This window comes from Mchenga conophoros, linkage group LG3 (genome assembly GCF_057382185.1).
Source record: "Mchenga conophoros isolate Kocher_MC1m ecotype Shallow Benthic linkage group LG3, M_conophoros_male_GT1.1, whole genome shotgun sequence".
NCBI lineage: Eukaryota > Metazoa > Chordata > Actinopteri > Cichliformes > Cichlidae > Mchenga > Mchenga conophoros.
In genome coordinates, this window is record NC_140528.1 from 67,995,647 (window position 1) to 68,008,131 (window position 12,485).

The 12,485-nt window shown below is 39.9% G+C and overlaps 2 protein-coding genes across 2 annotated transcripts; both read right to left on the reverse strand.

The window, feature by feature from the left end:
• Nucleotides 1-3,782: 3,782 nt before the first annotated feature.
• On the reverse strand, nucleotides 3,783-6,226 carry LOC146580225 (transmembrane protein 272-like). The gene is made up of 5 exons (XM_085266879.1): nucleotides 5,871-6,226; nucleotides 5,605-5,675; nucleotides 5,468-5,518; nucleotides 5,160-5,324; nucleotides 3,783-4,385 (listed from the first exon to the last, which is right to left on the reverse strand). Exons 2-5 carry the CDS (start codon nucleotides 5,651-5,653, stop codon nucleotides 4,171-4,173), a joined length of 480 nt encoding a protein of 159 aa, XP_085123005.1. The 5' UTR covers nucleotides 5,654-5,675; nucleotides 5,871-6,226; the 3' UTR covers nucleotides 3,783-4,170.
• Nucleotides 6,227-7,298: 1,072 nt separating this feature from the next.
• LOC146580226 (transmembrane protein 272-like) lies at nucleotides 7,299-10,469 on the reverse strand. Its single transcript, XM_085266881.1, has 5 exons — nucleotides 10,324-10,469; nucleotides 9,920-9,995; nucleotides 9,791-9,841; nucleotides 9,515-9,697; nucleotides 7,299-7,951 (listed from the first exon to the last, which is right to left on the reverse strand). Exons 2-5 carry the CDS (start codon nucleotides 9,978-9,980, stop codon nucleotides 7,773-7,775), a joined length of 474 nt encoding a protein of 157 aa, XP_085123007.1. The 5' UTR covers nucleotides 9,981-9,995; nucleotides 10,324-10,469; the 3' UTR covers nucleotides 7,299-7,772.
• Between the last annotated feature and the right edge of the window lie 2,016 nt (nucleotides 10,470-12,485).

Here is a 12,485-nt window from a genome sequence, read left to right on the forward strand (position 1 = left end):
ACTTTAATATTACCGTTATTATGTCAGTTTGTACACATGAAATGAGCAAGAAAGCAAGCAAGTGGCTGAACTTTTGCACAGAGAGTAACTGAGCAGAAACCAAAACTCTGAATAAACCAGTATTACCAGTCGAACATATTTTTACTATCAAGATGTTTCTGCTGTTGTCCTCCAAGTTCTTCCCTTTCACTTTTCATGGAAAGTTCAGTGAATTATGACTAACCACATATGTATGACCTGTTTGATTGATAGACTCCTTTTTGACACAGTACACTGGGTGATGAATGCTGACATGAGCTAATTGTCCTCCTGCTAATGGAGACCACTTTGCACAAACTACACTGTGAAAAGTATTACCTCTCACTGTCCTTATCTTCTCTATACGTATACATTCCCAAACTGGGTGGAGAAACACAATAAATCATATTATTTACATATTTACAGCCTCTGCTTTGCTTTAACATTAGTGTAGTAATATTTCATGTCACAGATGAAGCTTTCTTCTGGAGAAATGTAGCATCCATAAAATCAATAAGTCATTATTGAGACAAAAACAATCACTCCATGATTAAACACAATGTGTCTGATAACTCTACAATACAAACTACCATGCTTCTGTCTCCCAGTAAAACACAAGCTTTGTTTTCTTTTTTCAAGAAATTGTTAACAAGGAAAGACTTTACAACCTGTAGTTTAGTCATTAGGTTCTCAAAACTGCTGTAAGGTGAGACTTTCTTTCTCACAGCTCCCAAAGTCACATCTGCCCAGTCCTCCTATTCTCTCTTCACTAAAAGTTGTTGCAAAGAATGTATTTTCAGTTATATAGCTAGCTTAAACTTTATATTCCCCAGCACTGCATCCTCCAAGGAACAGATGCTGTGTTGTATTTGGGAAGATTTAACGATAGGAAATGTCGTCACACTGTCTTGACGTTCTGATGACAAAGGCAAAAAAACTCTGCTCTGCATAAGCAGGGTCTCTCGCATCCCCTGGGGCGGATGAGGTTTGCCCTGAGTTCTTGAAGGCTCTGGATGTTGTAGGGCTGTCTTGGTTGACACACCTCTGCAATGTTGTGTGGAGATCAGGGGTGGTACCTCTGGATTGGCAGACAGGATGGTCGTTCCCATGTTCAAGAAGGGGGACTGGAGGATGTGCTTTAACTATATGGGGTGCTTGGTCTATGTAGCTGTCAACAAGTTGGACTCGTTTCCGCTGGGTTTTGGACTCGGCCAGGCCTGCCCTTTGTCATCGATTCTGTTCAAATCCACTTGGGCAAAATAAGAATCTCATCTTAGCTTTTTTGCATATGATGTGGTTCTGTCGGCTTCACCAGGCCGTCACCTGATGTGTGAAAGGCGCTCGCCTTCGTTTTTATTCATAAAGTGTTTTACAAATAAACCCAAAGATTACAGCTAACAGCTGGATTTCCGGTTTGAGTGCAGCTAGCCAAACAGGAAATAGCCACTTACTGTTAAAGAGACTGATAGTGGACAGCATTACCTTGGTTTCTTAAGCCTTGGCAGCACAAAAGTGATCCCCTTAAACAGATTTTTTTAGCTTTAGTGTCCTTATGTTCCTCTGAGTTATCGATTCTGACACTTGTTAGCTAAGATAAATGTTATTCTATTAGCCCCAACCAACCACATGACATCATAGTCTATACTGACAGAAGTATGTTTTAAATCTTTAACTTTAAGCACTTATTTCTTAAATCCAACTTCACAGACAGAGTCACATCTAGGTCAGTATTTGAGAGCAGAGCTCTGTGATGTAAATTAGCCTGTATGTGTTAAGCGTTTCATGTACCCTTTAATAACAGTCCACATTATTATCAACAGCTACATTCACCCTGGGGGGAAAACTTGTGAAGGAGACCATCAGGACCAAGCTGGGTTTCCTGGGTTCAGATGTTATTTTATTTCAATTTCTTTCATTGCAGCTGTCCTGTGCCAGATGTTCTGTTGACACACTGACAGAGAGACATCATTTCAGAAACATCAGGAAGAGTAAAGGTCCTAACAGGGATCAAGCAGGACTCATAGTCTTCTTCAGACCTCCACTGTAGGATGAGAAGACAGGAAAAGATGGACAAACCTAGCACTTCATTAACAGTGTGATACGGATATTCAGAGAGTTCTGAGAGGCTGTGGACTGTTACACAATGATAATAGTCCTGTAGAAAGTTGTGTATTTAAAAATGTATTATCCTTTCTGGTTGCTCTGATATGAATGACTCTGAATTACTTTGTGGTAAATTACACACCATTGGAAAAACACAGTGTGAAAGAATTCCAGATTAAAGTTTTTAGTTCAGCCATCAAGTGACGACCTTTGACCTTCCATTAGGCTTTTTTTTTAATGCTGTCAGAGAAAATCTCATCTTCATGCAGCTGACTACATTCAGTGTTAAAAACAGACGCTCTGCAGGTCTGAGATGAACAACTTTCTGAAACACCAAACAAAGGTACTGTTTATGTTCCTGTATAGTGACTCAGTTACATGGATGATTAATTCCTTTGATGTTTTCTCTTTAACTTTATCAATAAAACAGCTGCACATCATGTGGAATTTTTTTTCTTTCCTTTTCTAATGTTTTTATCAGTTAATTTTGGAGTTACCACAATAAGTGAACATATAGGATGATTTGTCTCTTTGAGCGATCGTGGCTCAAAGAGTTGGCAGTTCGTCTTGTCAACCGGAAGGTTGCTGGTTCAAGCCCCAGCTCGGACAGTCTCGGTCGTTGTGTCCTTGGGCAAGACACTTCACCTACTGGTGATGGCCAGAGGGGCCGATGGCGCGATATGGCAGCCTCGCTTCTGTCAGTCTGCCCCAGGGCAGCTGTGGCTACAACTGTAGCTGCCTCCACCAGTGTGTGAGAGTGAATGAATAGTGGTATTGTAATGTGCTTTGAGGGCCCCGAAAAGCGCTATATAAATGCGATCCATTATTATTATTGTCACTGGGTGGTGCTGAGGTCTGAATCTGAGAGCAGGTCCTTTTAATATAGACCAGGCTAGCTCGTCTATTAAAACCCACCACCACCTATGGCTCAGAAGTAAAAGTTAACTTTACTTTGATTAAATTAAAAGATGGTCTCAGGATGAAAAAATGGATCAGTGGCTGCTTCAATCTTAACTTATATATTGATTGGTTATTATATAAGTTATTTATGTTGGGCTCAGTACTTCTCACCACAGTACAAATGCTTAGAAAAACACCAAGGTTGAGACCAACATCTGCATTTAAGCGTAACATTGCATGTAGGTAATCTCAGTCTGTCACTGAACCTGCTCCATGTGACTGGCCAGAACGTCACAGAGCGGGTGGGATGTATTGTCCAGTATTGTCCTTATCATGAACAACATCTGCCTCTCCCACATCACCTTAAGGGAGTCTGGCTCCATCCCCACAACATTAGTCGCCTTGCAGATCAGTTTATTCAGTCTGTTGGCATCTGCAACCCTCAACGTGCTGTCCCAGCATGCAACAGCATAGAGGATAGCACTGACTACAGCAGACTCCGGAGCATTGTGCTGTTGTCCAAACCCACTGAGCCTTTCCTGTCTGACATGTGTTTCTTTGAAGCACGAAATCTCTGCTCTTCCAAAATACTTCTCCTACTTTTTAGTTCCCACATTTGTTTCTGTTTAGTTCATTGTGAAAAAAAAAAATATCAATTTATTCAATTTATTGTTGACAAAAAATTGCAGAAGATGTAACGGGGTAATAAAAAGGGCAGCCTTTTATTTATTTATTTATTTATTTATTTTTGTTGACTTAAAATTAAACAAAAAAGAAACGGCATGAATGTTGGCAAATAAACAAAATCACACATTTCATTAACACAAAACTTATATATGTTTGTTAAACAGGGAAAATCATGATCATTTACTCTGCCATGATGGGTCATCAGTGTCTTAACCGAATTCTGTATCTCAATAAGTCATGTTCACTTCTTCCTTAAATGTATGATGTTCTAAATAAAGAACAGATTAAAATATTAATATAATATTTGGTCTGTTGTTTGCTTATGATTTTATTTCAGTCCGTGCCATTAGTATTATTATTAGTAGTAGTAGTAGCATATGTTCATACAGTGTGATATATTTTATTGTGGCACCATTCTAATCTGTTTCATCAGTATTGGTCTACGTACACACTTTCATATGATTAGCTCCACAGCAGTGGCCGATCCTCATCATCGTAAACCATCTGGTTGGTGCAGAGAGCAAAAAAATAAGTGAAAACATAAACACCTGTCAGGACGTAGGTCAGGGTGATGCAACAAAATGCAGACAGGTAGAGCGTCTTGTTGCAGTAGTGATCGGTGTCTGTAGTGTTCTTGTTGTAGTCGGGTTCATAGATGGAGTAGACGATTATGCTACCTGGAAAAATGTAAATAAGATCTCAGAAAATAAGGTCTGATCATGCTTGGCAACAACAAATATTGCCGTAATGCATTTATTCTTGCATTAAAAAACTTTCATTTAGTAAACCTTAATATAAATGACTTTTCAGACAAGATGTTTGAACTCCAGGTTATCATTGATCTCTATTTGTGTTTAAAAGCTGCATGACTTAATTTAATCTCATTCTAGAGTGGCTAATTATTCATAATGATCTAGTTTAATTTTCAAACAGCCAACTTTCTTCTGATTGGCTACCTCTCATAAACTGACAGTTTGTGCTGTACAGAGCCAACAGTAGAAAAAATCATAAAGTGAGCATTGAGAGCAGTTTGGAGGCTGAAGTGGCAGGTTTGCATTTTCAGCAACCACAGGGCAATAATGGTATCATTTTTCCAAAAATAATTTAGCTTTAAGTTTTGTTTTTGGTCTAATTTCAGTCATGAGAAGCTGCACTTGGCCTTTGAAAAATACAGCATTTGTCACCACCATGTTGCTAATCACATCAGATATGTACTGCAGTGCCTGGCTGTGTATTACAACAGCAACCTTCACTGTTAAGAAGCTGAATATAACTTCAAGCTTACTGCCACAAGCTGACGATACACACTTTGTGGAGTTATACTTGTGGACCCAAAAGTAGAAGCGTGGAACAAAACTTTATTTTATCAGAAAGTGAGCTGTTTAATAAGGCTGCTCAAAACAAAGTTCCTCAAAATGCTGGGTCAAGTGATCCAGAACCAGGATACTTACCGATAATGAACCAGGCAAAAAAGAGGTAGAGGAACAGACAGTCGAAGAAAATATTGCACCTGTTCAAAAACCGGCTCAATCCCCACAAGACAGGTATGAATCCACAAAAAACCAGAATGACGGGAATGGAGGGCGCCCTTGGACAGTCATTAAAGTACACAGATCCTACAGAGCACAAGCATGAAAATGAAGACAACTGTCAAGTCATTGTTGCATAGTTCTTGTTATTTGATTTTTCAAATTTTCCTTCCAACACATAAAATGAATGTAGATAAATTCAGTCTGTATATAGAGCCACTCACACTTACCAACAATCCCCTCAACAATAAACATGATGAGAAAAATCCCATAGATACACCCTGAAGGAAGGCAGACATGGTTTCAGTTACAAATGACACACAGCAGCTGCAGATGTGTGCAAAACTGTTCAAAATCACTTTCTTACTTATTACTCGAGGTATCCAAGTGTGTTGAGGTCTATCGCTCTCTGGCATCGTGACTAGTTAGAAATGAAACCTACAGAGACACAAAGGAAGCTGTGAGACGAGCTCAGGTTGCCTTTAACTGTCAGGCAAATGACAAATGAACAGAGAAACAAGGCAGATCACAAACAGTGTTCACAAGTCTGTGAAAGAGAAATCAGAAGATCGGTGGTTTGATCCCACGCTGCCTCCTGGCTGCATGCCAAATATCCTTGGGCAAGATACTTACCCCATGTTTACCTACTGGTGGTGGTCAGAGGGCCCGGTGGCGCCAGTGTCCGGCAGCCACGCGTCTGTCAGTGCGCCCAGGGCAGCTGTGGCTACAACGTAGCTTGCCATTGCCAGTGTGTGAATGGGTGAATGACTGAATGTAGTGTAAAGCGCTTTGGGGTCCTTAGGGACTGAGTAAAGCGCTATACAAATGCAGGCCATTTACCAATACGTGCCAAAGCCAACATGTAATAGACAAAAAAGAAAGGTTTAAACTTTATGTGTGTTTCATGTAGTTAAAAAACCCCCAAACAGATGTATTATATGACAGCAATAAAAGGCGTGTTAGTTTAAATAGTTTGTTGCAGCCCTACCTGCCTGTGTGTCTTGTTTGAAGGGCACGAAGAGAATGTTTGCACGAGAACTTGGTAACGTGTTCACACATGAATGTGTTGTTGTCTGAACTTCCTGTTACAGAGTCTCATTGCGCTGGGAGAACTTGCCATGAGGATTCACAAGCCATTTACTCAGATAATCGTTTGTATAACAGTGATATTACCACGAATAAAAGCACTTTTTAAAAAAATGTTTCGGACATTTTAGCCTTTATGTTCAACAAAACAATAGAAAGCAGAGACCGTGACATGGTGGAAATCCCCCCACAGCTCTGTTTTTGATCAAAACTAAGATCCAAAATACGGATCGCAGTATGCAGAATGTTTCTGATTTAACCATGTCTTTGGTGTCTTTCTAGGTTACCTCCTTCCAGTTGCTGTGCTAAAACTGTTTCCCCTCCAGGTTGGTCAAACTTATCACTACGGTTTTGAGAGATTCTTGGGTACGGCACATTCTGCTGGTCCTGTGTTAATCCTGATGACATTTTAAGCTAAAAGCCAAACTTGATTCTCAGGTGGGAAAAGTTCCCTTTTTTTAAACTTAAATCTGACAGCAGCCTCAGCTCCTCTTCATCACTGAATTCTTCCTCATCAGTCATTTCTTGGTCAGATTATATTCTGTCAGTTTCCTGGCCTCTCTCCTCCTCACCAGTGTAGTGATCAAATACATAGAGTCTCACTTAAGGTGTATTGACCTGCTATGATGGTGCCACACAGTGACCTGTGAGCTATTCCTGTAGAAGAGAGGCTCTCCTGGGCACTAAGGTTCGCGTAGTGTTTCCCAAGTAACCCAAGGTGTCTGTATGTGTGTATGTGTGTGTGTTTATGCACATGTATAGGTGCTTGCTTGCAAGTGTACATGTGACAAATGTGCATGTACCTGTACTCAGTTATTTACGCTAATTGCCTCTCCCATTAATTTTTAATGACCGGCTTTTTTTGACCGGGAAAACCAAGAGTGTAGAAATGTTGAATAAAACACACAAAGTTGGATGCAGATGGATCTAATTTATATTTTGTGTTGAAATCCTCTTTGTGGACAAAGTCATGGAATCTTAGGTCAGTCTAATCAAATTAGGTACGTAAAACTTTTAAATCAGTCAAATTTGACACAACATGACAGTTAAAGGAATTAAAAACTAACATAGGTGGAGAGATTTAATTAAAAAGTGATGACGGCAAACAAAGACTGAAATATTTTTATTTTTCTCTTATGAAGGGAACCAGTTACAACGTGGTAGTTTATTGTTCCCATGATATAGTTCGTTGAAAGTTCACACTTCCTATCTTTGCATCTAGCACAGTGACATTAATATCTTTGATATCTGTTGATATTTTCTGCACTCAATTCATGGCACAGGGGGAGACTAATGTAAAGACAGAGCTCTACACATGCAAACAAGTCAAACCAATAAGAGGTTACTGAGCTTGTGCCCCCGACTGTTAAAATTCAGCCCATCCTAGCAGTATGTAAATGTGGGTCGCTGATCTCAAGTCTGCACCATAAAATATTTTGTGTATGTATTTTAATCTTCACCACACAGAGTCCACGGACAACAGGTACAGAAAAGCAAAAAGCCGAACAGGACGTAGGTCATGTTGGTGGTCCAGAAGGCAAACAGGTAGAGCGTCTTGTTGCAGTACACATCCCTGCTTACTGTCTTATTGTAGTTGGGCTCATAGACGGAGTAGATCCACACATTTCCTGAAAGACAAGAGCAAAAATAAAATGTTTAATATAGCAGTGAAGAGTTTCATGAGCAGTGTGCATTCATCTGATTCGTACTGAACCCACTTTTTTACTCAAGTATAAGTAAAAAAGTCCAGGCTCTGAAAGTAGGAAAGTAAGTAGTAGCTCTTTGAATCACAATTCTACTAATCATTTATATGCACAGGTAACAGGGCCTCCTGTTATATTAATATATTAATAGAATAATATTAGTAGATGAGAGTATAGTTGTTATTCAAATCTAAACTGTAAGCAGTAAAAGAGGGGTGGAGGAGCACTAAGATCTGTTGTCGTGGCTCAAGGTGACACAAATATTCACAACTGACAATAATTTCTGATCAGCTTCAGTAGATTTTCTTAGCGTGCAGCCTGTGATCAGCTGACCTGCTGCTCTTTGTAGATTTACACAACTGAATTTAACAAGATGTCAGCAGATGTTTTATATTATTGTGAAGCACTTTGTGGTTTTCTATCCTGTGAAGAGTGCTCTATAAATCAATAAAGTTAAAGTAAAGATGCTTCACCCTACTGTACGTTGTCTTTATACTAGACAACATAAGGTTGGTAAAAAGGTTGATTTCAACCAATAAATCTAAGTGTCGTCATCTTAAATGTAAATTAATCTCTGCTACACTTAATGTAACCTAACACAGCCACTGTGCACTGGTCCAACACAGTGATCTACTGTGAATGAACCACATTAACGGAAGCTAACCTGTTTATCCTGCACAAAACTGCTCAGTATCTTCATGCAACCTTTGAGTAACACAAAGCTAGTATAGCTTAGTTTACGTTGCAGGACGTTTCACAATATAAAGATACGTCATTTATCAAAACACATTATAATAAAAGTAAAAGGTTGTCAGAAAAATAAATACTCAAGTAAAGTATTAGTTCCCACCTCTGGAAATTATGTCCCAATAAAATTATGGTACACCTAATATACTTGTCTTTTTCAAAAGTGATAGAAAATGTTTTCTGCAGTTGCTTTATTTGAATAGTTATATATGTAGAAAATTAGGTCACTGAGATGTCCTAGAGTGAAACCAAACTTTAAAGCTACAGGTTATAACCAAAAACAAACAGGAGAACTGAAACATGGGTCGCTGTGAGTTCATCACCGATATCAGGAACTTTGATACATGAAAACAATGGTTTTTATATGTTTTTGAACAATCACACATTTCTTTGATAGTGAATTTAAAATGAAACTATCAAGATGTGACTGAAGTGCAGACTTTCAGTCTCAGACAACAAGCTCTTACTTCCTAATTAATCAAAATCCAATGTCAGTTTACTGTAACAACACACATACATAGTGTGGTCTGATGGAGATAACCAAGGAAACCAATAGAAGTAACATATGAGTAACAATAGCAGGAAGTAACTGTGTGAACACGTCTGAAGGTTTTACCTACGTGCTGACTCTGACATTTGCTTTCTGGAAAGCAAAAAAAGAAAAGCTGCTTTCTGCTCGTAGAAATTGGGTTTGCTTAGTTTGTCCACAGATTGGTCAGCCATCTGACTCTTTCAGCTTACCAGCAATGAACCAGCAGAAGAAGAAGAGTGAGACGAGGCAGGTCCAGGCGCCGCTGTGGCTGCCGAAGCCTGCGGAACACGGAAGGATGGAGAGCAGAGCCAGCAGCATGAAGACCACTCCCATCACCAGCAGGTAGATGGGAATGTAGGGCTGCCTGGGGCAGTCAAACTGGTACAACGCTCCTTTATGACAAATGAAACATTACTGAACTCTGCACTTCATAAATTCATAAAAAATGTGTACATCTTGGTAACAGTGAGTGCACCTGTGCTTACCAATGATGAACTGAGCAATGGGCATGATGCACAAAATCACCTGGAAACATCCTGACGCAAAAACAGAACACATGTTAAAGTCATCAGGAGCGTCTGCTCATGTGAGGTCAGTGTGGCACCAGTTCTTACCTACAACCACACATGGAGGTTTAGGTCTGCGGATGTGCCGAATCGTGTCAGTGTCAGGCATCGTCACCAATGATAACTTTAAAAGGAAAAGACACAGAAGCTCCAGCTCTGTTCACAACAATCACAACACTGCACACAGAAAGCTGTCAGGCGGGTGATATTTGAAAACAAGTGTTACAATTTTTTCATGATATATGAAATACCAACAAAGACATTGTAGTATAATTTTAGGTAAATTTCATGTTATTTTTTTTAACAACTACACTAGTGTAAACATGAACAGTCGCAGTAAATCTGACCAGATAACCAAGCAAACTTTAAACTGAGCCATTTTCACTGGGAAGACGTTTTCAGATGAGTTAGTCGTAAATAATGGTAAAAATGTCATAAAGGTGATGCTGTACCTTCTTGAGTCCCTCTTCCTCCAACCTTGTCTATGAAAATTAGAAGAACATCTGGGGATTAAGAAGAGTTCACGTCATTTAAATACTGGTCTTGACTTCCGAATTGAGTGACTTTTTTTTTCCTGATTTCTCTTCTCGTTTTTAATCCTGTGCTCATTTGTATTTTCTCAGCAAAGATATAATTGACTTCCTATTTCATTTTGACTTCTGCTTATGCATGAACATTTTTACTTGCTCCTGATGCAGGTTCTCTATATTATATTTAATAATTTTCAGTAGGAGTGAAAAAGGGATCGAATTAATCAAATCAAAACAATCTGACTGAACCCAGATGTGAAGGCGTAAATGCAACATTCAGACTGTTGGAGGTCAAAACAAGTTTACCTGAGGAAATTTAAAGTCAAAGCGTCAAAGCGCTAAGTCTGCTGTTCACTAGTGGGGAGACGAGAGAGTGACAGGCGGATTGTGGTAGCTGCAGTAGTGATACGGTCGCTGTACAGGTCCTTTATGTTAAAGAGAGCTGAGTAAAGGAGCAAAGCTGTCAATTTACTGGTCGACCTACAACCTCACCTGTGGTCATAAGTTTTGGGCAGTTACTAAAAGAATTAAAGCGGTGGAAATGATCTTTGTCTGAAGGATGGATATCCTCTTACTTAGAGACAGAGGAATAATTTCAGTCATTTTGGAGGGGCTCAAAGTAGAGCCACTGCTGCTCCACATTGAAAGGAGCCATCAGTTCAGGATTTGTAGAAATCCAGAGTCAAGAAACAATCAGGCAACATCACTGCAGACCCAGAACCAGCACTCTGGTCACAACCTGTTCCAACTCGTCCTTCCTGGCAGGCGCTGCAGAGCACTGTACAACAAAACCAGCAGACGTCTGTTTCTTTCCACAGGCTGTCACTCTAATAAAAGGCTTAGGACACTCGCATATTGAAACATGCACCACAGCATCAGAGCATGCTGCATATGCTGTTTTGTTCTGTTATATACATTTAAACAAAACAAATTTCGCACCTGAGAGCTGTCTTTATTCTTCAAGCTCAGGTCCTCTACCAGAGGCCTGGGAGCTCGATGCCCAGTCCAGCTATGGTGGGTCGATGGTGGTTTTTCATTTTTATGGGCCGATGGTTTTTTGGTTTTTTTGGGGGGGGGGGGGGGTTTGTTTTTGGAACGGTATAAGCAATGAAAGGTGGTCGATTGTCCAGATGCTGGCTGATGTGTAAAAATAGCTCAGTTGTTTGGTGGTGGCTATGGCGTAGCTTCCATAGAGGCCAGCAGGTGGATGAGGGAAGGGGAGGCAGGAGGAGGAGAGACCCGAGGCAGCCGCTGGTCTGAGTGTCAGGTGAACTGAACTTCAGGTAAGAAGTTAAGACCTGCAGTCTATCTGAGTCAGATATAAACCAAGTTTAGGTGCAGTTTATTTTCGTTGTGCTGACTTTTTACAGTCAGTTACAATAACTCGTACTGCGTACTAGCTAGCATGACGGTGTTTACATACTGCTGAGTGGGTGCTATGATGTTACTGATAGTGAATTTTATTTTATTCCTAAGCTTAGTTATTAGAGTTGCCAAACATCCCATAAAAAACGGTATTCAGAGAAAATATTACGCGTTTTGTATTCTTCTGAAAAGGAACAGTTTGTCCCGGACTTTAGCTACAGTGAAAAAGACACAAAGCTGGAGCTATTCCGCGTCTTTACGCTGCAGCTGCCTCTTCTTCTCTCATTCTCTCCCCCTCCCTCCCCTGTTGCTACTTCAATCATGAAACTGATCAGTGATCAGCTGATCAGCTTTTCTGGCGCAAGTCCTGTCTCTTGTTTGTTTATCGTTTACTTTTTGCCAGAAGGAAGAAACCAGCGGAGGTCGCGTTAAACAACAGCGGCACGTTTAAGCTTCATCAGATGTTTGTTTAAAGTATTAACAAATTCCTTTTACAAGGAGTGTTTAATAAGTACCAAAGCATTTGCATTATATACAGTTTATTTTTATGAGTATCAAGTTTTATTGTGAAGAGTTCATGAATGTAAGAGGAAGTGAGTGTGGTTGTGATCGATAGCTGGACTGAGAGAAGTACAAGTGTATGAACTGGACTATGTGTTCAACAGTCTGTGTCGATGCCACATTTTGCAAACTAACTGTGAGAAGCTGGGCACATTTCT

Coding starts and splice junctions, on each gene's coding strand:
- LOC146580225 (XM_085266879.1), bottom strand. CDS start 5,653: ATGCCAGAGAGCGATAGACCTCAACACACTTGGATACCTCGAGTAATA. Junction 5,519..5,604: donor TTGGATACCTCGAGTAATAA/GTAAGAAAGTGA, acceptor GCCTTCCTTCAG/GGTGTATCTATGGGATTTTT. Junction 5,325..5,467: donor TATTGTTGAGGGGATTGTTG/GTAAGTGTGAGT, acceptor TGTGCTCTGTAG/GATCTGTGTACTTTAATGAC.
- LOC146580226 (XM_085266881.1), bottom strand. CDS start 9,980: ATGCCTGACACTGACACGATTCGGCACATCCGCAGACCTAAACCTCCA. Junction 9,842..9,919: donor ACCTCCATGTGTGGTTGTAG/GTAAGAACTGGT, acceptor TTTTTGCGTCAG/GATGTTTCCAGGTGATTTTG. Junction 9,698..9,790: donor CATTGCTCAGTTCATCATTG/GTAAGCACAGGT, acceptor TTTGTCATAAAG/GAGCGTTGTACCAGTTTGAC.